This window comes from Pinus tabuliformis, chromosome 5_1 (genome assembly GCF_031772625.1).
Source record: "Pinus tabuliformis cultivar Carrire ecotype Pingquan chromosome 5_1, CPIR1, whole genome shotgun sequence".
NCBI classification, from domain to species: domain Eukaryota; kingdom Viridiplantae; phylum Streptophyta; class Pinopsida; order Pinales; family Pinaceae; genus Pinus; species Pinus tabuliformis.
This window is the reverse complement of record NC_142305.1, coordinates 497,169,849-497,195,098: the sequence shown is the minus strand read 5'-3', so window position 1 is coordinate 497,195,098 and position 25,250 is coordinate 497,169,849. Positions and strand designations below refer to the sequence as shown.

Sequence of the window (25,250 nt, the reverse complement as noted above, 5' to 3'; positions counted from 1 at the left end):
TATGGTCAATTGTTTCAAGTAATTCTTTTGCAATGTTGATGTCGGCCTTGAACTTGTCTGAGTAATCATATGCATTTAGAAAGATGGCACCACTAACGGACACAGCAAGAACACTTATCAATTGCTTGCCTTTTACATTTGTCCATCCATCAGATACAATGGACACCCCATGGTCAGTCCAAGAACTTGTCATTCTATTCAAAGAATGTGATATTTTTTCTTTTTCATGATCAAGTCCAACGGTGCTTGCCTTGTCATACCCAGGGCTCTTATATCCTTTAGGGGCATCATTAATGGCAGAAACCATTTCGTGCCAATAAGGTGAGCGAAGAACATTGAATGGTATCCTACATGCATAGAGAAACCTGTAAACTTTTGAATCCACATATTCCTACACCTTTCATCAAGGAAATCTGATATGGTTCTACACCTTAAAGCTGGTGACCCTATGCCTCCATATCCACTGCTTTGGGAGGATGCTGAAGGAGTTCTTTGTGCTTGTGATTGTGAGCTTGGTTCAAAGAAACCGCTTGATTTTTTAGATTTGTATTGGGCTTCCTCCTCTTCCCTTATGTATTTGGCTCTATCTGCTGCTGACACACTTGCACAAGTTTTGATTCCTATTTGTTTATCTCCATCCCATGGCCTTTTCCCGCTGAGGTGTTTTCTGGCACGGGTGTATGAACCTATGTAATTATTGTTGCAATGGGGGCAATGAAATTTAGTGGTTCCACCCCCCTTTCCCTGCTTCAGGCCTGTTAACATATTTCCACAATGGGGTTTGGTCTTGTTTAGTTTTTCAGCTGTTGAATCATGTTCACCCTCCTCCAGCTCCTCCTCACCGGGGTTTTCATCAAATCCACTTTGTCCCCCTTCTTCATCCCCTTCTTCGTTTTGAACCCTCCTTTTCCTACTCTCTAGCACCATAATAACCAGAAAAGGAACCAAGAAGAAGAAAATGCCAAGAAATATAACCATGATGTTTGAAATTTGTAGTTTTGAATCTGCAAAATTTAATAACATGGAATGGGAATGGGAATGAGAAAAATGTATTTATTTATGTAAATTAGGAGTAAATTACTAACCTACCTCAAATCCAAGACTCCTTTCTCCTTGCTCCTCGGCGCTCGCAGCCTCGCTCCTCGCTCCTTGGCACAAGCTCTTTGCTCCTTGGCTCTCCTTGGCTCTAAGCTCTCTCAAGTCACAATTACTTACAAAAAGCCCTCCTTCCCTTTATATAACAAAAAAATTCTTAAAAAAATTAGTTTTTTTAGCTTGCGCATTTTTTTTTCTTTGTTGTTATTTTATTTTATTTCTGCCGGATTCGCTCTCGGCCGTAGCGCACGTCGCTCTGGGAGCGAAAAATAAAGCCCTCCAAGGAGAAAACCCAGAACTTTCTTCCTTTCTTCCTTGCTTTTTCTTTTTTCAGCTTCTTTTGGATCTGTGATAGTTGTACTTATATATATGAGGCACTCCTTTGAGATGTATTATATTGGATGTATTAAAGAGTTACACTGACTACTTTTTGGTCATTCATGGACATTGATATGATTTTTTTGTTTTTGTTTTGTTTTGAAATTCATGTGTTTGGATTGTAGAGCTACATAGTTTGAATTGGTTTTTATACAAAACAATTACACATGTTCTGCTGTTGCCTCACAGGGTGACATTTGTGGTTTTTTGTCGTACAAGTTCACTGCAATTTGGAAAATACATCTTTTGCAACATATAATATTATGAGACAAGTTATTGCATGTAGACTCAAATGAAAGATGTAGTAATGTTTTTACGAGTGTGTAAGATATACCTGTATTTTGCTTGGTTTGAAATTGTGCCATTATTGTGATTTTTGAATTGTTCTTGTTTTTTGTTGTTGTTGCAGCTGTTCCATCATTGGGGAACGGAATTGTTATAAATCCATGTACTCCAAGAGGTTACATCATGAGTTCGCAAGAATTAGGGCAGCTCCATGCTGGTTCTGTGAATGGAGTTAATGTGGAACCCTCTACAATACTTTCAGCAGGAAACTTTTCAGAATGTAGAAATGCTGCCTTAGCATTACTTCGAAAAGGCCAAGGTTGTTTGGTTTCCATGCCACTGCATTGCCTTTACGCTAGTCTGTATATGGAAAAATTAAGCATACCTGCACTGTAGTTGAGAGTAATGTGTTGAATGCAAACATCCGTAATTTTATATGCATAAAGCTAGGTGTGTGTAAATTTCTATTGTAGATATGCAAACCCTGTTACACCTTTTGTGCTCTATTTTCTGTTACAACCAATTTCAATCATTCTTTTACAGAAGGCTTACCTTTTCTGCTTCATTTTTATATATTTCTATTACAACCAATTTCAACCTTACTTTTATGTCAGAATACTTTCTTTCTTCTACTTGGAATTGAATTTCCAATAGTCGAGGGGAAGTGTTTGTGGTCAAGTGCTTGGGCCATCCTTGGAGACTGGACATCTCTCTCAATATTCAATGGCAACTTAGCCAATTAAATGGCATTTTATATTTCTTATTACTTAATCGTTCAAGCATTTACTATTGATTGGCACTTAACTCAGAATCTCTACCGATGACTAGCTCTGATTTCTCTGATGCTAAATGAAATATAGTGGAAGCATCTGCAAAATGGCCAGTGAAATTCATCCATGGTGAATTATGCAGAATGATGCCTTTAATTCTTACCACTCTCATTGCCTCTGGTTGGGTGCTTTGTGTCTCAATTAAATATTTTGCCCACAAAGTTTTTAAAATATGATGCCAATTTCTTATACTTAATTCTGCAGCCAAAAGTGTTAAAACACATCTTAGCAGGGTTGTAGGTCAATGATGTTTATTAGAATCTAAGTTGCACTGAAACCGATACGGAAACGGGGTTTGAAATAGATACTGCGAATTTTGAAAAAATCTAGATACGATACGGCAATGCCGCAATAGTGCTTCTCCCAAAACTTCCTATAGAGCACACTCCCAAAACTTCACTATTTATTATGTCACCGGTTTTAGCTAGCACTATGTTTGAAGGTGGTATGAGGATTGTAAGCCCTGAAATGAGTTTGTCTGATTCAGGAGTTGTGGGCATGAGGTCAGTTCACTTGGCAGCTGCAAAAGGCCGTTCTTCAGTTAGTAGATTGGAAAACTCTCCTAATATAGACAGGGTTGGGTATATGGACAATCTATCAGTCATTGAGTTTACCATCTCCATTTAGTTCACCATCTCCTGTATGGAGTATGTCAACTTCCATTCATGAGGGAGTTGGACTAGCCAATGTTGCAAGGAACCTTTAGCTGGATTCTCCTAAAATCACTCCATCAAGGCATATTTCTGTAATCCCAAAGCCTGGCAAGTGTGTAATGGGAAGCACAACTTATTGGACTTCTTGCAGTCCATCATTACCCTGGATAACTCCTCAAGAAAAATCTGAGTCTGAATTGTCATTTTCTCCCTTTGTTGTGCCTGAACCTATTTGTGAAAGTTTGAAACCTTTAATGATGGGAGTTCAGTAGCACTTTTTGTGCCTTATAAAATGAACAGACCTCTGGCTTCTTCTGTTTTTTCTACTATGATTGGAACTACTATTTCTTGGGTTGGCCCTATTGATAAGATGGATACCCTGAAAGGTGGCGTGGGAATTGAAGGACAGTCGAGCATTGAGCAGAGACACAAAAAGAAGAGGAATAGCCATATATTTGAAGGAATTATTGAAACTATTAGGTTGACTTCTGCAAGGTTGACAATGCCTGCATCTGGTGGTTCTATACCTTTGCCTACGTCTCAGGTTCTGGGACAGTTGTGATGTCGAAATTTCAAATTCTTTCTTAAGAATGCAGGGGTCTTGAGACGGCCTCCTCCAAGCAGCGACGGTCATGGAAGGCTTTTCCGCATGGATCTGTTTCTGGAAATCTGGATAGAGATCACGATTTTCTCGGATCTATATCTGGATTTCCAGAGACGGATCCAAATCCCTTAAAAATGCCCGAAACGTTTCAGAAATAGGATCTTGTGTTTCCAAAAAAATTGAAACAGATCGGAAACGTTTCAGTGCTGTATCATACCCGTTTCTGTTTCTTAAATGCTGATCGGCGTTTCTTGGGGTTGGGAGGGACGTTTCTGGTAACTTAGATTAGAATTATATTTCCATTCTCTTTCCCTAGAGCTGCTCAACTTGCTTTACAGCTCTGAGTAGATTTAGCTTAATTATGAGCTATTTTGAGAGGACGGTTTGCAGTTGTGCTATGTTGTGCACATAGTTTGGAAAATGAGTCAGGTTAGTTGTGGCCTGTAACTCCGTATGAGTACTATGTATTTCAGGTGCCTAATTTCATCTTTAGCCATGTACTGATGCTTAGAATTGTAGGAGAAGAATTTAGTGGACAAATTACTGAAGCTTTAATTTGTTGCTTCGGAAACTCTAAAAGAATCTAATGCATTTCAGGTGCCTAATTTCATCTTTAGCCATGTACTGATGCTTAGAATTGTAGGAGAAGAATTTAGTGGACAAATTATTAAAGCTTTAATTTGTTGCTTCGGAAACTCTAAAAGAATCTAATGCAATTCGTAGGGATACATTTTGGGCATGAATGGAGGAGTTGGGGAGACCTCCCGATTATTGAAAAGCAGTTGAAGATACCATAACAAGAAGTTTCATAAAAAAAGTAAACAGAAGGATGGGCATAGAAAGTTAACTTTAAAGTTTGGGTAAATATGGCTATAAGTATCCTATTTGTGTTTTGGATTTGTATCAACAAAGTTGAATAGTGGCTGGAAAATCCAGGATAATCAGGGACAGATTAGCCCACTTATTTATGATATTGCTCATATACACAGATGGAAAATAGTGTTGCCTATTTCCATAGAGCCTCGCTATTTTTCTTTTGTGGGTTTTGTCTGTTTAATTCTTCAATACTGCTTCTATTGGCATTTTATTTAACCTTCTTTTGATATGCCTCCATTTTTTTCTGTGTTTCTCCCCTTCAGTTACATTTTTTCATTAATCCCATTCAATTCATTTTTTGAAGTTGAATCTAATACCTCTGCAGATTAGCCGTTGGCATTCTATTCCAGGAATTTTGTCCACCACTGTCTATCAGCCATATTGCATGGCCATGACAGCACGAGGGGTAGACATGTCACCTTGAGGGAGTTGAACTCTGGTGGGAGGGGGGATAACACCACCTCAGATATACTAACCATTCAATTTCATATTTATTGTCTGTAGTCATATATATCTTTGATGCAATTTCTTTGTGCCATTGTCCTTTGACCTTTAAGTTCTAGATTCTTGATACTTATCTGATTCTGCCAACAATGACCCCTTTATTTCCTTAATCTGTACAACAAACTTGAAATTGCTTTCCAAGAATGATACATGTAGAATCCATGTTAAACTATCAACAAATGGGTTTACTAGGACTTGTTGAAAATTGTGTAACTAGGTTCGGTCTTCATTAGTATGAAATGTATTGTTGTAAATATAAAATGAAAAGGAAATTATTATTATTATTATTGAAGCATGGTTTTCATGCTCAAGTTCTTTTATTTTATAGGTCAAGCACCAATTGAGTGCTTTTAGGGCTTGTCCTAGGTATAAGAGTCATTGTCATATATGGAAGACCCTATGGGCACATTGTAAATTTTAAAGAAAAATTTATTTTGTCTTGAAAGTGTCAAAATACCTCCAAGATCAAGTCGGCTTAATGAGCTGTCAAGTCAGCCTACATGAAGAGCCATGTCCACCCTTGAAGGAGCCTATATATAAGAGGAACTTGTCCTCCATCTGGATCACTCACTCACTCATCTCTTATGCGAAGAAGTAGAAGGAAGAGAAGTCGAAGAAAGGAGTGCGAAGGAAGAGGAAGTCGAAGAAGTCGAAGTTTTGGATCTTCTCTATTCTTTTGGAAGAGCGAAGTTAGGGTTTTTGCGCTGGGATCTTCTGGGGTTCGATTTTGGAAGTAAAAGAGAAGAGAAGGGAAGGCAAGTGAAGGTCTCTTAGGCATCTTACTAGCCCTAGGACTCAAGTCAAGGCAAGCGAAGTCAAGAGGAAGGCTATTAGAGGGAGATCAAAGTCTCCTAGAGAAGCAACAACAGTTGCAATAGTTGCTGGGGAGAAAAATTTCGGATCCACTGGGAGGTCGAAGATATTGCAGTAGGAGGCCATGGAAGACTTGATCTTTGAGGGTATTTTTCGGAGTCTAGGTCATGGTATTCATCAATTGAAAGATACGAAAGATAAGAAGAGATTTTTGGGTTTTCCCCTCAAGAGGAGGGGTTTTGGCCCCGACTTGCAGCCTATATACTGTCATTGTGATCCAGGTGGATATTGGTGGCCACCTGCCAGGTCCACCTGGACCCCCACCATTGTCTTTCTCAGCAATTTCAGTTTCCTTAATTGTAGCACAGTTTACTATTTTTAGCAGTTTTTCGGGTCCTGAACTTCCGGAGCCGTTTTGAGGCCCTAAACGACGTTTTTTTGGAATTCTGGGGCGATCGAGCCCTATGTTGCCTCCCAAAGTGGTAGTACTCGGATAGATCTTTCTAACGAGCTATCGTACGCGTCAAACGGAGATCGTATGCCAAAGTTACGACCCCGGGAAATTGATGTACCAATTTACCCAAACGGGGTCCACAATTTGGCGTTTCATCTTCTAGGGTTAGGTTTCGGTATGTGAAGGGTTTTCCATTGTTTCTCAACAATAAATAGGCCTTCGAGCCTCATTGTAATACAGTTCAGAACAGTTCAGAGGCATGTAGCCATCACATCTCTTCTCAGAGATAAGCTACCATCGCCCTAGCTAGTTTATTGCCATTTCTGTTTGTAAGCATATGTCAGTATTTTCCATTAATGAAATGAAGTATTATTTCCGCTGCATCTTTGTGTATATGGTTATCTCTGTAATTTGTTGCGTTCCTGCTTAAATCTGGATCAGTGGTATCAGAGCGGTCTGCTTTTTCTCTGTTTTTCTTTGCATGTCCCCAACAAGGTCGGGATATAAGGAGTTAGGGCTTGAACTGGTTGAACCTTTGCAAGACCAGCCTCGCAAATCCCGACGGCCTCCCATGGCGGACGAGAAGAAAGACGAGGGGGCAGGAGATCCCATCAAAATCTTGCTCGAAGAAGCGCTCGAGCGACAACGGAACGCGATGATGGACAGCTTTGCGCAGATCCTTCAGCGGCTACCCAGAAGCGGCGCATCGGCTTCCAGCAGCTCCTCTGGAAACGCCACACCCTTTAAGGTACAAGTTAATTTTGAAATCCCCATATTCGAGGGTCAGATAGACGCCGATGCCGTAGATAAATGGTTAAATCTGCTAGAGGGTTATTTTTCTGTTCATGAATTTTCGAGTCGGGAAAAGATTGTTTTTGCTCTTCTCAAAGCAGCCCCCCACGTCAAGGACTGGTGGGAAACCTACTGCGAGCAGAAGGATGAAAGTACTGGCTCACTATTTTCAGCCGCACCCACCTGGGATTCGTTCCGGGATGCCATCAAGGAGCAGTACTACCCTGTCGGAAGCTATGAGGATGAATACATAAAGTGGACCACGCTGCGGCAGGGAAGGGACCAAGATGTGCCGGAGTTCACCAATCTTTTCCATACCCTTCGCACAAAGTTGGGTATCAAGGATTCGGAGCAACATTTGATACTCAAATACCGTGGCTGCCTGCACAAGTACATCCAGGAAGAAATACAGTTCCTAAACATCCCCTCGCTCGGCGCAGCATACCGGTATGCCGTCAAAGTCGAGCAGAAGTTTAAACAAAAGAAGCGAGACTTTGGATCTGCGAATCCAAAGCAGGGGAAAGGTGCCCCTAAACCACAGAACAAAGGACAAAGCCAAGGCGGGACAGCCCAAGACAACCAGCTGAAGCTGCAAGCAAAGAGCAACGCCGCGAAGCCGAGAAAGGACACTGGAAAATGGTGCGAGTTCCATAAGAGCTCCACTCACAACACAAGTGAGTGTCGGGCCAAACAGTCACTGGTGGCTGAGCTAAAGGTTTCAGAATCAGATGCATGTTCCGACTCTGAGTCAGAACCCGATAAGGGGTATGAAAAAGGGAAGCAGATCATTGATGCGGATCCCAGCGCCACTGTTGCTACCGCAAAGATCCAGAAAAATGAACCCGAAGATCCAGAGGAGGAGGAGCGTCTCTTCCACTCCCAGATGTGGGTCAAGGGCTCCCCGATACAGTTCATTGTTGATAGCGGGAGTCAAAAGAACCTCATTTCGGCAGAGGTCGTGAAGCGGTTGGGCTTACCGACCACAGCACATCCACAACCATACACCATTGGGTGGCTTTACCAAGGGCGAGATCTTCGCGTGAGCCAGCAGTGTCGCCTTCCATACAACATCAAGCCCTTCACGGATGAGGTATTGTGTGACATTGCTCCCCTTGAAGTTTGTGATGTATTACTAGGACAACCATACTTGTGGAAGCGACATGCTGTGTATGAATCAAGGCCCCGTGCTGTTATTATTACATTGGGAAATAAGTTGTTCAGGATACCAGAGGTACCACCACCTGCCGCCATCTCTTTGATTACTGCAAAACAATGCAGTAAGATCATTTCCAAAACCAGGAAATTTGTTTTCCTGATGATACGCCCTCAAGGGAAGAAGAAGACAGTGGCCGCGGCCTCCAAACGAGGTCCCTCTGCACGGCAGCTACAAATGGACAAGATTGTGGAGGAGTACAAAGACATCTTCACCTCCCCGGCAGGGGTTCCTCTGCACTGTCAAGTCAAGCACTCCATTGATCTGACCCCAGGTGCGCCGCTACCCAATGGACCAATTTATCGGCGCTCCGTTCTGGAGAACAATGAAATCAAGAGGCAGATTCAGGAGCTCCTACAGAAAGGTCACATCCGTCCGAGTTCTTCGCCCTGTGGGAGCCCGATAGTGTTGGTACAGAAGAAGGATGGGACGTGGAGACTCTGTATTGACTATCGGGCGCTGAACAAGATCACTGTCCGTAATAGGTACCCGATCCCGCGGATTGATGACCTCCTAGACCAACTAAAGGGGGCGAAATATTTCAGCAAGATCGATCTAAAGTCAGGATATCACCAGGTACCAATTGAACCCTCAGATGTGTGGAAGACTGCCTTCAAATCCAAGGAGGGCCTCTTCGAATGGTTGGTCATGCCTTTCGGATTGACGAATGCTCCTGCAACCTTTATGAGGCTAATGGATGACATCTTGCGGCCATTCACCAACTCCTTTGTAGTAGTATACTTGGATGACATTCTGATCTTCAGCCAGAGTTGGGAAGAGCACCTCCACCACATCCGACAGGTTCTCCAAACACTGCGGCAACACAAGCTATGTGCCAATTTGGAGAAATGCACTTTTGGCATGACCGAGGTCCAGTATCTGGGATACATCATTGATGAACAGGGGGTGCATGTCGATCCAGCCAAGGTCCAAGTCATTCGGGATTGGCCCTCTCCAACCACTCTAACAGAGCTCCGCAGCTTTCTAGGTCTTGCCAACTTCTACCGCAGGTTTGTGTTGGGATTTTCTCATATTTCTTGGCCCTTGAGTCAAGTCACCAAGGGCGGGGCGAAAGCAAAATTCTTTTGGTCTGAATCTCAACAGAAGGCATTCAGGGAGTTGAAGGATCGCCTCTGCACGACACCAGTGCTCGCGTTACCAGATTTACAACAACCATTTGAGGTCGAGACAGATGCCTCTGACTATGCTATTGGGGCAGTCCTTACTTAACATGGACATCCAGTGGCATATCACAGTGAAACACTTTCAGACACAGTCCGGAAGTACCCCACTTATGATAAAGAGATGCATTCCATTGTACAGGCCTGCCGACAATGGAAGCATTACATTTTGGGGAAGGAAACGGTCATCCACACAGACCACCGACCTCTGCAATTCATACAGACCTAAGGGAAATTGCAGAATGATCGCCATCAGAAGTGGTCTACATACCTGCAACAGTTTCACTTGAATATCAAGTATAAAAAGGGCAGCACCAATAATGTTGCAGATTGCCTCAGTCGACCACCGATCATGGCGCTAACCACCGTGCTCAACTCTTGCGGGCACGAGACTTCTGATTGGCCACTTCTCTACAAAAACGACCCAGAATTCGGCCACACATACCAGACACTCTTGGAGGGTCGGCAGGTTGCAGATTTTCACCTCCAGGATGCCCTATTATGCCACCTCGGTCACCTTTGTGTTCCTTCAAGCGAGCGTGCCAAGATGATTTGGGAAGCACACTACAGTCGGGCTGCTGGGCATTTCGGGGTCGAGAAAACAGTGGCAGTACTGCAAAACTATTTCTATTGGCCGAATCTTCGACAGGATGTTGGGAAGTACATCCGATCATGTACTGCCTGTGCCATTGCCAAACCGACCATTAAGAAGCAAGGCCTCTATACCCCGTTGCCTACCCCTAGTCGACCTTGGGAATCCATCTCCATGGATTACATGTCAGGCCTTCCTTCCACTAAGCATGGAAATGACTGTGTTTTTGTGGTCGTCGACAGGTTCTCAAAGATGGCCATTATGATGGCCCGCAAGAAGAATATCACAGCAGAAGCCACTGCTAAACTCTTCTTTGAACGAGTGTGGGTGCACTTTGGGATCCCACAGTCTATCATCTCAGATCGGGACAGTCGGTTTCTCAGCACATTTTGGTCCAGTCTCTGGTCAATGCTGGACACCAAACTCACGAAGTCCACAGCCTTCCATCCTCAAACTGATGGCCAGACAGAGGTTGTCAACAGGATGATTGTGCACATTCTGCGCATGTATAACTCAAAGCATCCACGCACATGGGACGAGAGCCTCCCCTTTGTTCAGCACAGCTACAACCGAGCTCTTCACAGCTCCACTGGCCATAGCCCTTTTCAGGTGGGTTTAGGATTCCAACCACTATGCCCCATTGATGTGGCCATGCCACTTGCAACTACTCACATGAATTCAGCTCATGTCCAGTCCGAAACAGATAAGGCCACCAGCTTCATTGAGCGCATCCAACATATTCGCCAGCAGGTCCATGACATTCTTGAGAAATCAAATGCCAAGTACAAGCAGCGACATGATCAACACCGGGTGCCACACAAGTTTCAGGTGGGTGACAAAGTCTGGTTGCATTTGCAAAAGGAACGCCTTACTGGAGCCTATCGGAAATTGAGACCACTTCGATATGGTCCTTACACCATTACTAAGGCTATGGGAGACAATGCATTTGAGCTCAGCATTCCCCCATTCCTTGGCCTGCACCCAGTGTTCAATGTGGACCGCCTTCGGCCATACTTTCCACCATTGCTAGACACATCCGACATTGCAGAACAGCTCAAACCCACAGAATTAGATCCAGATTGCATGGAACAAGCTGCAACTGATCGGATCATGGACACACAGATCAAGAACACTCGCCAACAGCATATCCAACTGTATCGAGTTGTCAAAGCAGGCCAACTCCTTCAGCAGGGCAAGTGGCTCACCAGGGAACAAGTTCAGCAGAGGTTTCCTCATCTCATGGAGGAGCTCAACGCAATGGGGACCATTGCTTCCTAAGGGGGGAGGAATGATCCAGGTGGATATTGGTGGCCACCTGCCAGGTCCACCTGGACCCCCACCATTGTCTTTCTCAGCAATTTCAGTTTCCTTAATTGTAGCACAGTTTACTATTTTTAGCAGTTTTTCGGGTCCTGAACTTCCGGAGCCGTTTTGAGGCCCTAAACGACGTTTTTTTGGAATTCTGGGGCGACCGAGCCCTATGTTGCCTCCCAAAGTGGTAGTACTCGGATAGATCTTTCTAACGAGCTATCGTACGCGTCAAACGGAGATCGTATGCCAAAGTTACGACCCCGGGAAATTGATGTACCAATTTACCCAAACGGGGCCCACAATTTGGCGTTTCATCTTCTAGGGTTAGGTTTCGGTATGTGAAGGGTTTTCCATTGTTTCTCAACAATAAATAGGCCTTCGAGCCTCATTGTAATACAGTTCAGAACAGTTCAGAGGCATGTAGCCATCACATCTCTTCTCAGAGATAAGCTACCATCGCCCTAGCTAGTTTATTGCCATTTCTGTTTGTAAGCATATGTCAGTATTTTCCATTAATGAAATGAAGTATTATTTCCGCTGCATCTTTGTGTATATGGTTATCTCTGTAATTTGTTGCGTTCCTGCTTAAATCTGGATCACATTGTTCTTATTGTTTTGGTAGCTTTTTGATGCATTGCACATTGGAATAATAAGGATCAAAGCTGATAAGTAATAAGGTAACACAAACAGTTATCAAGTTAAGAGAATTAACATATACATTGCCCTATTGAGTTCTCAACATGGGATCAAAGCTTTTGGTTCTCTAAGGGTGTCATGAAGATCTCCTCTACTATGAAGAAGATCATCAAGAAGATTGCAAGCCATCTCAAGAAAGGTATCAAAGAAGCATGGAGTTCCTTATTCTCTTCAAAGAAGGTATCATTCAAAGAAAGGGATGAAGGTCTCTTCTCGGCTCTCTCTGGGACATTCCAAGACGAACACATTTGGGTAATTGATAGTGGTGCATCAAGGCACATGACTGACCACTCCCACCAATTGAAGACTTTTATTAGAAGGAAAATCCTCATACTCTATGGAACTTGGAGACAACAAAAACTATCCGGTGAAAGGCATTGGATCAACATCCATAAGGCTCGAAGATGGAAGCAACATCCACCTCAACAACGTTCTATTTGTTCCAGGTTTGCACAAAAATTTACTTTCTATTTCAAGCTTAGAAGACAAAGCAAATAGAGTAGCCTTCATTGATGGTAAGGTAGTTGTCTGGGCAAAAGACTCTAGCATAGGTGTCCGAGAAGGAAGACTCTACAGATTAATACCTCCCGTAAAGCAAGCCTTAGTTCACACTGAGATTAGTCCATGTGAACTTTGGCATCGAAGGTTTGGTCATCTACATTTCAAAATACTTCCAACTCTAAATTCCATAGTAGATGGAATACGAAATTTGAAGAAGGATCATGAAGGTGTCTGCAAGGGATGTGCATTGGGCAAGGATACCAAGAGACCATTTGAAAGCAGTGCTTCACGATCGAAAGAAATCTTGGATCTCATTCACTCTGATGTGTGTGGCCCTATGACTCCAAAATCTCTTGGAGACCATCTATATTGTGTCACATTCATAGACGATCAATCAAGGAAGACTTGGGTTTACTTAATGAAAACCAAGGATGAAGTATTTACAAAATTTCAAGAATTCAAGGCTGAAGTAGATAACCTTACAGAAAGAAGAATCAAGATTCGAAGATCTGATAATGGGAGAGAATATACATCCAAAGAGATTATAGCATTCTGTAAGGAATTTGGGATGAAGAGGGAGCTGATAGTTCCATACAATCCCGAACAAAATGGAGTTGCAAAAAGAAGGAATAGATCCATTGAAGAAAGTGTAAAAGCAATGTTACACGATCAAGATCTACCTAAGTTTCTGTGGGGTGAGGCAACAAAGACAACAATCTACATTCAAAATAGATGTCCTCACAGATCTCTAGATAATAAGATTCCAAAAGAAGTGTTCACTAGGAAGAAGCCACTTGTAGATCATCTCCGAATCTTTGGGTGTCCTGTGTATATTCATATACCAAAGGACAAAAGAAAGAAACTGGACCCTTTCGGTGTGAAGGGTATATTTGTTGGGTATAGTAACTCATCGAAAGCCTATAGAGTATATATGAAAGATGGACATCACATTGAAGTTAGTCGTGATGTCATATTTGCTGAGAGTATAACATTCAAGAAATCAATTTTTTTTCCATAGATTTAGATGATGAACTTCCATATTTGAGGAAGAAGTTGACAAGGAAGAAGGATCTCACCATGAGGAAGAAGGGCCTAGTGAACCTTTTCAACCCTTGGTCATTCCATAAACAAGGAAAATACCTAATTGGTTTAAGTCCACACTACTTGATGCAGAAGGTCATGGGGAAGCTCAAGGATCATTTAGAGAAAATAAGAGACCTAGGAAATATTCTGGGTATGTTGCATACATGACAAAATTAATAGAAGCAGAACCATCCACCTTTGAAGAGGCTATAGAACATCGAGAATGGAAAGATGCCATGAATGAAGAATATCAATCTATAATGAAGAATGGAGTTTGGAAGATCGTACCTAGGCCCAAAGACAAAATTGTAGTTACTTCCAAATGGATCTATAAGATCAAGCACGTAGTTGATGGAAGTATAGATATGTATAAAGCAAGATTTGTGACGAGAGGATTCTCTCAACTTGAAGGCATCGACTATGAAGAGACATTTGCTCCAACTACTAGATATATAACGATTCGATCATTAGTCTCTCTGGCAACATCGATGGGATGGAACATCCACCAAATGGATGTCAAGACTGCGTTTTTGAATGGCACTATAGATGAAGAACTCTATATAGAACAACCTTTGGGATTTGAAGTCAAAGATAGGAAGGCGTATGTTTGCAGATTAAAGAAAGCATTATATGGCCTCAAGCAAGCACCAAGGGCATGGTATGATAGAATGGATGCATACCTACAGAGAATATGCTTCACAAAATTTTTTGCTAACTCAAACCTTTATATTAAGGTTGTAAACAATGAACTTGTAATTATTCTTCTATATGTCGATGATCTTCTCTTGACAGGTGTATAAGGTTGAATTGTCTTGTAAGAAGCATCTGGTAACAGAATTTGACATGAAGGATCTTGGACTGATGCATTACTATTTGGGACTAGAAGTCTGGTAGGAACTGAATGAAGTCTATTTAGGTCAAGGAAAGTATGTGATCGAGATACTGAAGAAGTTTGACATGATGGACTGTAAACCTATGGCCACTCTGATGATCACAAACCTGAAAAGACTAATGAGTTCCAAATCAAGCCATGTGGATCCTTCCAAATATAGACAACTCATTGGCTCATTGATGTACTTGGTGAATACTCGACCGAACATATGTTTTGTAGTAAATATACTCTGTCAATTCCAAGTGGAGTCGAAGCATGATCATTAGATAGCAACAAAACATATTCTGAGATATCTGTGAGGAACCATCAACTACTACCTGAAATATGATAGAAGGAATGATTGGTTACACAAATTTCGACTGGGGAGGCAGTGAACAAGATGGAAGAAGCACTACGGGAGGATGTTTTAGTTTAGGATCCTTGATGGTCTCACGGATGAGCAGAAAGCAAGACACCGTTGCTTTGAGTAGTGCTGAAGTTGAAGATGTTGCAACATGTGAAGTAAGAAGAGAAGCATTATGGTTAAAGAAGCTGCTATCCGACTTGTTTGAAGGACCGATGAACCCTACAATGATACTTTGTGATAACTCCAGTTGTATTCGTTTGTCTGAGGATCCAATGTTTCATGGGAAGACAAAGCATATCAACAAGTATCACTATATTCGAGAGCTAGTACAAAATGGTGTGTTGTAGCTACAATATATCTCCACTGATGAGCAGGTAGCTGACATATTGACAAAATCACTTCCAAACAAGAAGCTTGTATACTTAAGGGACAAACTTGGTTTGGTGGATTTGCCCTCCCTAATTGAGAGGGAGAGATAGACACGATATTCGTGTCTTCACTTTGGAAGAAAGAATGGAGGATTGGGTAACCATCTGGCATTCGATACTCTTTGAGAATGTGGTAGGGCATTCAAGACAAGAGTAGTCGTGGACTGATATTCTTTGAGAATTAGCTACCCAAGATAAGAATAGTCCAATGGGAGGTCGTACTCTGTGAACACCCGGGTGGGGTATGTACCTTGGAGAGACAATGATGATGATGTCTATACATCATTGGTCTTGCCAACATTTTGCTCTGATCTTGTGGAGAGACAGAGCTGTTAGTTAAGGCCTTTCTATGTGACGATGCTGGTTATTATGATGCTATATAGATGGGTTACCAATCCGACTCTTCTTATGAGATATCTTCAGATTGAGAATGACCATGTACCTCTTATGAATACCTCCCTAGTGAAGAGGAAGTGTTGAAAAATGTGTAAATAGGTTTGGTCTTCATTAGTATGAATTGTATTCTTGTAAATATAAAATGAAAAGGAAATTATTATTATTATTATTGAAGCATGGGTTTCATGCTCAAGTTCTTTTATTTTATAAGTCAAGCATCCATTGCATGCTTCTAGGGTTTTTCCTAGGTATAAAATTCGTTGTCATATATGGAAGACCTTATGGGCACATTGTAGATTGTAAAGAAAGAATTATTGTCTTGAAAGTGTCAAAATACCTCCAAGATCAAGTTGGCCTAATGAGCTGTCAAGTCAGCCTACATGAAGAGCCACGTCCACCCTTGAAGGAATCTATATAATAGGAACTCGTCCTCCATTTGGATCACTCACTCACTCATCTCTTATGCGAAGAAACAGAAGGAAGAGAAGTCGAAGAAAGGAGTGCGAAGGAAAAGGAAGTTGAAGAAGTCAATGTTTTGGGTCTTCTCTATTCTTTTGGAAGAGCGAAGTTAGGGTTTATGCGCTGGGATCTACTGGTGTTTGATTTTGGAAGCAAAAGAGAAGGGAAGGCAAGCGAAGGTCTCTTAGGGCATCTTACTAGCCCTAGGACTCAAGTCAAGGCAAGGGGAGTCAAGGGGAAGGCTACTAAAGGGAGATCGAAGTCTTCTAGGGAAGCAACAACAGTGGTAGTAGTTGTTGGGGAGCAAAATTTCAAATCTACTTGTAGGTCGAAGATATTGCAACAGGAGGCCGTGGAAGACTTGATCTTGGAGGGTATTTGTCTGAGTCTAGGTCATGGTATTTGTTAATTGAAAGATCTGAAAGATAAGAAGAAATTTTCGGTTTTCTCCTCAAGAGGAGGGGTTTTGGCTCTGGCTTGCAGCGTATATATTGTGTCATTGTTCTTACTATTTTGGTAGCTGTTTGATGTATTGCACATTGGAATAATAAAGATCAAAGCTAGTAAGTAAAAAGGTAGCACAAACAATTATCAAGAGAATTAACATATACATTGCCCTAATGAATTCTCAACAGGGCTTGGTTCTCTATCTTGGGTAGTGTTACAACAAGTCTAGCACCCCATATGACATAAAGTTCCAAGCATTAAGGAGCTAGTCTTGTGCAATTCGAGAAAACCATCGAGCATCGATAATATCTCTTTCGCTCACTTTTGCTTGATTCTTTTCCAACACAATAGAGGTATTCTCAAGGATATGATTTCTGACGGTGTAAATAGAGGCATAAGGTGATATATATTGAAAAGTAAGCCTAAGCAAAAAAATGAATGTTGTGTAAACAAAAAGATGAAGGAAAACCCCAAGACCAAGTGCCTAATCAACTCAAGTAGATTGAGTCGCAAAAGTATGAATCAAAGTGGGTGAGTGCATGAAGATGTAAGGGAATAAGGGATGCTATCCATGCCACAAATTAACATTAACTTGTTGAAATTTATAGCAGAAAATTACTTTGGAAGGCTAATGGTGGTTGTTACTGATCACCTGTGGGTGACCTCATAGGAGAAATTTCTCCTAGATTTGTCTTCAACTGACAAACAACAACCCCTTGACAACCACCTGATAGCTTTGATGTGTTATTTTTCTCTGCCACCTGAGCCAACCATTGTGTACCCTCACTAATGTGTCATGATCGTATGTGGGCATGCAACATATATGACAAAATTAATTGAATTAGAACCATCCTCTTTTGAAAAAGCTGTCAAACATCAACAATGGAAATATTCTATGAAAGAAGAATATCAGTCTATAATGAAAAATGGAGTTTGGGAAATCACTCCTAGGCCGAATGACAAGTCTATTGTAACTTCCAAATGGCTCTACAAGATTAAGCATGCAACAAATGGAAGCATTGATAAGTACAAAGCAAGATTTGTGGCTAGGGGTTTCTCTCAACGAGAAGGCAAGAACATTTTCTCGTACAACTAGATACACAACAATAAGGTCATTAATCTCTTTGGAAACAATTATGGGTTGGAACAATCATCAAATGGATGTCAAGACAACCTTCCTGAATGGCACCATTGATGAAGAAGTATATATTGAACAACCCTTGGTATTCGAAGTACATAGTAAAGAAATTCATGTCTGTAGGCTGAAGAAGGCACTTTATGGCCTTAAACAGGCCCCAAGGACTTGGTATGTTACGATGGATGCATATCTACAAAGGATTGGTTTTTCAAGAATTTTTGCAGATCCAAATATTTATATCAAGGTAGTGAAGGATGAACCAATGATCAATCTTCTATATGTAGATGACCTACTGATAATAGGTGTGGAAAATCGTATTCAAGAATGCAAGAAACAATTGATAGCAAAATTTTATATGATGGATCTAGGGCTTATACATTATTACTTGGGGTTGGAAGTTTGGAAGGAACCTGGGGAAATATATCTAGGTCAAGGAAAGTATATAATTAAGATGCTACAAAGGTTTGGCATGATGGATAGCAAACCAATGACAACTCCCATGATCAACAACTTGAAGAGGTTAAGAAGTTTAGAGTCAAGCCCTATGGATCGTGCAAGTTATAGACAATTGGTTGGTTCTTTGATGTATCTTGTGAACACACATCCAGATATTTGTTTTGCATTGAATATTCTTAGTCAGTTTTAGATGGAGCTTAGACATGACCACTAGATAACAACCAAACATATATTGAGATTTCTGTGAGGGACAATACACGACTGCCTGAAGCATGATGGAAATAACAATATCCAACTCAGTGTTGATAATATCGACGATATTCGAAAATATCGCAATATTTTCGGCAAACGATATATCGTTGAGTAAATATCGCGATATTTTCAAAATATCGGCAAAATATCGCGATATTTTGAAAATATCGGCTATGTTTAAAAATCTGAAAATTTTGATTTTTTATGCTTGCCGATATTTCGCCGATATTTTCACTAATATTGCTGATAAGATGTTTTCTGGACCCTTGCCGATAGGGATATTATCAACACTGATCCAACTAATGGGATATACAGATTCAAATTGGGGAGGCAGTGAGACAAATGGAAGAAGCACTACTGAAGGATGTTTTAGCTTGGGATCCTATATGATCTCATGGATGAGTAGAAAGCAAGAATCAATTGCATTAAGTATTGTTGAAGCTGAATATATCGCAACATGTGAAGTTGGTAGAGAATTTGTTTGGTTAAGGAAGTTGCTATGTGATTTGTTTAAAGGATCGATGGACCCTAAAGTTATACATTGTGACAACACAAGTTGCATAAGGTTGTCTGAAGATCCCATATTCCATGCAAGCTCAAAGTATATAAACAACAAGTATCATTACATACGAAAGTTGGTGCAAGATGGGGTGGTACAGCTACAGTGATTTCCACCGATGAGCAGGTAGCTGACATTTTGACAAAATCTCTTCCTATTAAGAAGTAAGCTTGGACTGGTTGATATTTCATCCCTAGTTGAGGGGGAGAGATAGACACATCATTCTTGTCTTCACATTATGAAGAAAGAATGGAGGATTGGGTAAGCATCTGAAAACTGATATTCTTTGATGATGAGGTAGGGCACCCAATAGGTAAGAGTAGTCGAGGAGGAGATTCCTTAAGGATGTGTAAATCCAAGACAAGAATGGTCCTAAAAGGACATACCTTGTGAACATCCGAATGGGTTATGTGCTTTGAGAGAACGATGAACGTGTCTATAAGTCATCGTCTTCCCAGCATTGTGCTCTAATCTAGTGGAGAGATAGAGCTATTAGTCAAGGCCTTGCTATATGACAATGCTAGTTGATATGAGAAGATGCATTGATATTAGTGGAAAAGATAGCTTATGAGATGGCTTACCAATTCGACTCATCTTATGAGATCTCTTCAGTATGAGAATGTCCTTGCCCCATTATGAATACCTCCCTAGTTAAGAGGGAGTGTTGAAATATGTAACTAGGTTCGGTCTTCATAATATGTAATGTACTCTTGATTCTTGTATATTGTAAAAAGAAAGGAATTATTATTATTATTATTATTTTTAGCATGGATTTCATGCTCAAGATTATTTTTGTTTCAGGTCAAGACTCAAAACATCCATTGAGTACTTCTAGGTTTTGTCATAGAGTGAAGAAGTCAAAAGAGTCATTGTCACATGTATTAGACCCTATTGGGTATTTTGGAACTAGTAAAAAATAAATATTTTGAGTCAAAAGTGTCAAAATACCGCTCCAGGACCAATTTAGCCCAATAGTGAAGAAGTCGATCTAATTGGGGATTTTCTTCCTCCTTGAAAGCCTATATATTAAAGAGCATTCAACTTCATTTGGTGTCTCACTCACTCATTCGTTAAAGGAAGTGAAGACAAAAATAAGGCAAGCAAAGGGCTAGAAGAAATAGGAAAAGATAAAAATTCTAATTTTTAGTCTCTCTGTCTCTCACACGTGCGAAGGAAGCTAGGGTTTCTGCAACTACTAGGTCGAAGTCTCTAAAGAGGCAAAGAAGGGACGAAATCCAAGGAAAGAAATTCAATTTGATCACCTACAAGCCTTTAAAGAAGAATCAACCCAAGCAGAGGAAGGAGGAAGCCTAAAAAGCCCTAACTCATCCACACGTGTGAAGTTGCAGCTTGTTACAAGGGGTCGAAGATTGCACATATGTAGCGAGGGCCAAAGTTTGTAGCTATTAGTCAAAGTTGTGCATTTGGAATTGATTTGACTTGGTTTGACTAGTTAAGAAGAAGCACATCCTCAAGATGGTTTGACATGGTCTTGGTTTAAAGGTCTTGGAATTCGTCATTTGAAGAATCTATAAGGAGAGGAGATTTTTGTGGATTTTCCTCTCTAAGAGAGGTTTTGGCCCTGGCTAGCAGCCTACATCTTGTGTCCTTTTGTACTATTTATATTCATGTTTTGGTAGTTGTTTGATGATAAGAACAACATAACAATAAGTGTAGAAGAAACTAATAATATAGAAAAGTAAAATAATATCACAAGCAATTATCATGTCAAAGAAAATCACTTCAATTATAGCCCTATTGATTTCTCAACACCTACATTAGCTTGACGTCGTCATTTCAACTTTCATTTTGATGGCTAATTCATATTTTGTAAAGCTACTTGGTCGGCTTGTGACCAAGGGATGTATCTTGCCCATTTTTATAATGTTAAGGGGCTAGTAGGCATAATTCGACCTAGTTAGACACATATAAACAAGAGAGATCATTTCTAATGCCTGATCATCATCACTTCAAAATGTTGGACTATTTCGCAAATTCGCACTTGTTCTTGGATTGGCTATTGGAGTATCTTGGATGCATTTCAATATTTGGCGCTAATTTATCATCTTCTTTTGGAGCTATCTCTTGATTGTGGATGGATATATTACATGTCATCTTGTAAGTGCTTCTTGTTGAAATTTGGTTCGTGGAATATGTCTAATGTATGGAATTGCTACAGCTAGATTAATGCTACATTGTGCCCTAATTTTGTGAAGATAAATTTTGAAAGCTATTTGGTTGACAATTGCATATGTTATGCATGTTATGACATGTGATGAATATTCCTAGTGGTGAAGTATTATTTTTCTCCCTAAAACTACATAATTTTTTAGTGGATAATTATTGAGGGTTGGTGCCTAGGGTATTAATTCTTGACCTCCTTAAGGACAATTTTGGCTAATCTAAAGCATCTAGGAGTCCATATTCCCAAACGACAAGGCATTGATCCAAGCCTTTGGTGATCAAACTCAATTTCTTTCCATAATATTCCTCTTAAAATTCGGTCCTCTAAAGTAATATGGCTAGGCTAGGGCATAGAGCGAATTGCATTGGAGAAGGATTTGGTGAATTCTAAGAGCCTAGACACTAAGCCTAGGATCTTATCTCCTAGTCCTCAACGTTTGGTGAGCATCCCATAGGTTTTCATCCATAAAATCGCTTGCCTTAACTGTTCCCAAAGAGGGAAACCCTAGCTTGTAGTTCCTCAACTTGGGGACTTTTTTAAGGGTTGTATGAGCTTAGCACTTGGTAAAGTAAGTCACAAGAAACCCTTTCTCCTCCTTGCCTTGATCTTGGAAGTGCCTTTATCCAAAATTATCCATAAAACCCTAGCTTTTGCGCTAGTCATTTATAGGTCTCTTAGAGGGAGCAAAGTACCTTTAGAAGCATTATTTCATCACCTTATGCTTCCCTTGAGAGGTCCTACCACACCACCTAGCACCATAAACTCTAGAATATCTATCAAAGGTGATTATCCATATTTTTGAGACTACTACCATTGGTGAAAGTCCATAAAGAGTAGGGGACATTGGTTGTGGTGACAATGGGCCATTGTCCCATTGTTAGCACATAGTCTAATTCTTTGTCTTGTAGGGTTTCCCTCTTCAAGAGCTTCTAGATTGTGTGGTAACGTTTTTAGTGCCATTGCTAGGGACACGAAACACGTCTTGTTTCCATACAACAATATTGATACATCTTTTGGCGATTCCATTGGAAGAACAAAGCCCTTGTTCTTCATCGAACTTCAAAATTGCAAATACTTCTAGGGTGAAGCAAGCATTCTTTTAAGGTAGTTTAAATTCGCCCTAGTGACTTGTGATGTGGTTGATATGCAATAGTCAAAGCAATGTGGGATGCAGGAGAATTATACCCAATTTTGGATGTTGCATGGATTCCTGGATATTTGAATAAAATTGGGTTGAGTCATGTGGGAGGTCTACCAAAGTTTGATGGTGATCCATTTGCAGCAACTGATCATGTGGCTAAATTCAAAAAGTATACTTCAAGCCCCAGCGTGGTCCATCAAGACGCTCATTTATTTGTTTATCCTCTCGATTTGGGCCTAGGTATCGTGATGGGCTTGAGAATTCTTGTGAAATTAAAAGCATTTCATCTATTGAAGGGCTTATTGATAAGTTTCTATACCATGAGGTTCTGAAGTTCCACCCCATTGAGGATCCTCTTCAAAGTAAGGAACAACATGATGAAGATAACATTAGTGAGATTGAACAAGAAGAGTATTATGAGTAAGAAAGTGTTTCTTCCCGAGATGACGGTGAGGTTTTGGATCTCAGAAGCCTTCAAGTGCTACAAGAAAGGATGGGCAAATATAGGAAAGTAGGCAACTAATAGAAGAATGTGAGGATAAGAATTTCCTATTGCATTTATGTAGTGAGCAAGGAGGGAAGTGTGAAGAATCGGTTACCCGATTCCTACTGCAGCAAATGATGTTAATTCTTCTAATTGTGAATTCGATTAAACAATTTACTTGCTGTGTGCTATGACAAATATTGAATTAAATACGCTGCAGCCTACACAAATAAAAACTACGGAAACTAAATACAACACAGGACATAATTAATCATCACACACATCTACATAGTTATTTTTGGACAAATGTCCCTTGTAAAACCCAGTGTGGGAAAACGGGTGCAACAACTGAGGGTTTGTATTATTAAGCAGTAGTTTTTTGAGTACAATCTCCGGATACCTTGCTGGCTATCCAGTACAATGAGTATCACTGACGAAAGATTAGTGAGAAATACTTCACACTATCACTGACTATCCCAACTGATCCAGCCACAGAATGACTTGTCCCTTGCTGCCTTTGCTCTGTCACTGCGTAGGCCCAGCGTTACAACTTCTAGGGACAACGTCACCCATTATGTTGATCGATTTGCCTCTGAGACTTCGATTCTGTCCTCTTGGTCTCACACCTCGGCTTTAGGCTTCAGAAATCGACCTCTCCAGCAAAAATACAAATCTCCTCAAGGCTCTGTGCTGCCTCTACGTCAGCCTACGTTGCCCAGCGTGGCCTCTACGTTGCCTCTCTCGGATCTCTCTCTGCCTCCTCTGCTGAGTATTCTCGGACTAGGAGAAATCTCCAACCGAAACTATCCTTGCCCCTCACTGCAAGAAATCACTTCGAACTTCTCTCCGACAATTGCTGCGCTGCTCACTTCAGAAATTCGATCTCTGATATCCCACTCGATGTGTTTTCCAAATGCCCATCAAGCCTCCTCTTATAATCCTTCTGTTGAGAACCAACGACTTAGATTAGATTCTAGTCAATGGCTCAGATCATTTTGGCTTGATCCTCGTCTTCTTCTAGAAGTTTCACTCACAATTAGATTAATACCCTTGAATTATTTTAATTTCCTAAGTTTAGACTTAGTCACCGATTTAAAAATAATTAATTAATTTAATAAAACTGTCTCTGGGTGGAATTTTCCAAAATGATTTCTGATTATTGTGGAATACATGTGTCCAAGCCTCCCCGCAAATTTTGAAGCTTAGAGCATATTAAATGCTACAGGAAATCAACAAGAAGCTCTATGAGATGCAATGTGAATATGAAGAGAATCCTACAAACATTCTTATCCTAGAATTCCTTTACTAGAACTATGTAATCAATATTTTGTGTGATATTGTTCAAGAGAGACATTGTAGTTCGCAACAAAACCACTAACGATGTTACCCAATCCTAGAAGAAATGCTAGAGCTGATGAGCCAAAGGAGGAGTGGATGATTCTAAGGAATCTGCAAATGCAAAAGATAATGATTCTCTAGGTAGGCAAGTTGATGAGGAATATATGGTTGATTTTTGGTCTGCGGGTTTGGGGATTGAATATGATGATCAAGAAGAAGAGATTAGTGTGTCCCTTTCGGCAAATAATGTGGATCAATATGAGGCATCTCAATACCTTACTCGCCCATACCCAACAACAGCATTCTTTATTACCAAACATACAATCGGTTACAAACTTCTTTACTCTCAATACCTTACTCGCCCATACTCAACAACAACTCCCTTCCCAAAACGAGCTCCTCTTTCTTTTATAGACCAGAGGGCTTGATGACTCAAAAGTAAAACAACTGTCCTAAAAATATTGTCCAGATTCGGATGTGAATGGACAAATTCACATTATCTCGTCCCTTTTCCTTTCGGAAAGCCATCTGGCATATGGGGACCGAATCTAGGACGACTCAATCTTTTCGATCTTACAAAGTAGATATTGGGATCAAATCAAGGACGACTCAATCTTACAAAATAGATATTGGGATCGAATCAAGTACGACTCGATCTTACAAAGTAGATACTTTTACTCAAAAGCCTACGAGAAAAGAGAAATTTACCTGTTAGCGCTTGAAATTTCACCTCATGCTGAAAAAGGTAAACTCCAAGGCAACATCAAACCACTTAGCCTCGTAGCTAGCCCTACGGGGCAGGAGAGGGCTCTCTCCGGTCTATCTCGGCAAAGATCTTCAACGAGGCAGAGATAACCAATAAAGAACA

General features: G+C 40.7%; 1 protein-coding gene across 1 annotated transcript in view; it reads left to right on the top strand.

Moving 5' to 3' along the window:
• LOC149165670 (GDA1/CD39 nucleoside phosphatase family protein) overlaps positions 1–25,250 on the top strand; it is a 237,464-nt gene that overhangs the window by 142,837 nt on the left and 69,377 nt on the right. The window contains exon 5 of the mRNA XM_089432351.1: positions 1,883–2,077. Coding sequence (XP_089288477.1) covers positions 1,883–2,077 — 195 coding nt within the window. The remainder of the gene's footprint in view (positions 1–1,882; positions 2,078–25,250) is intronic.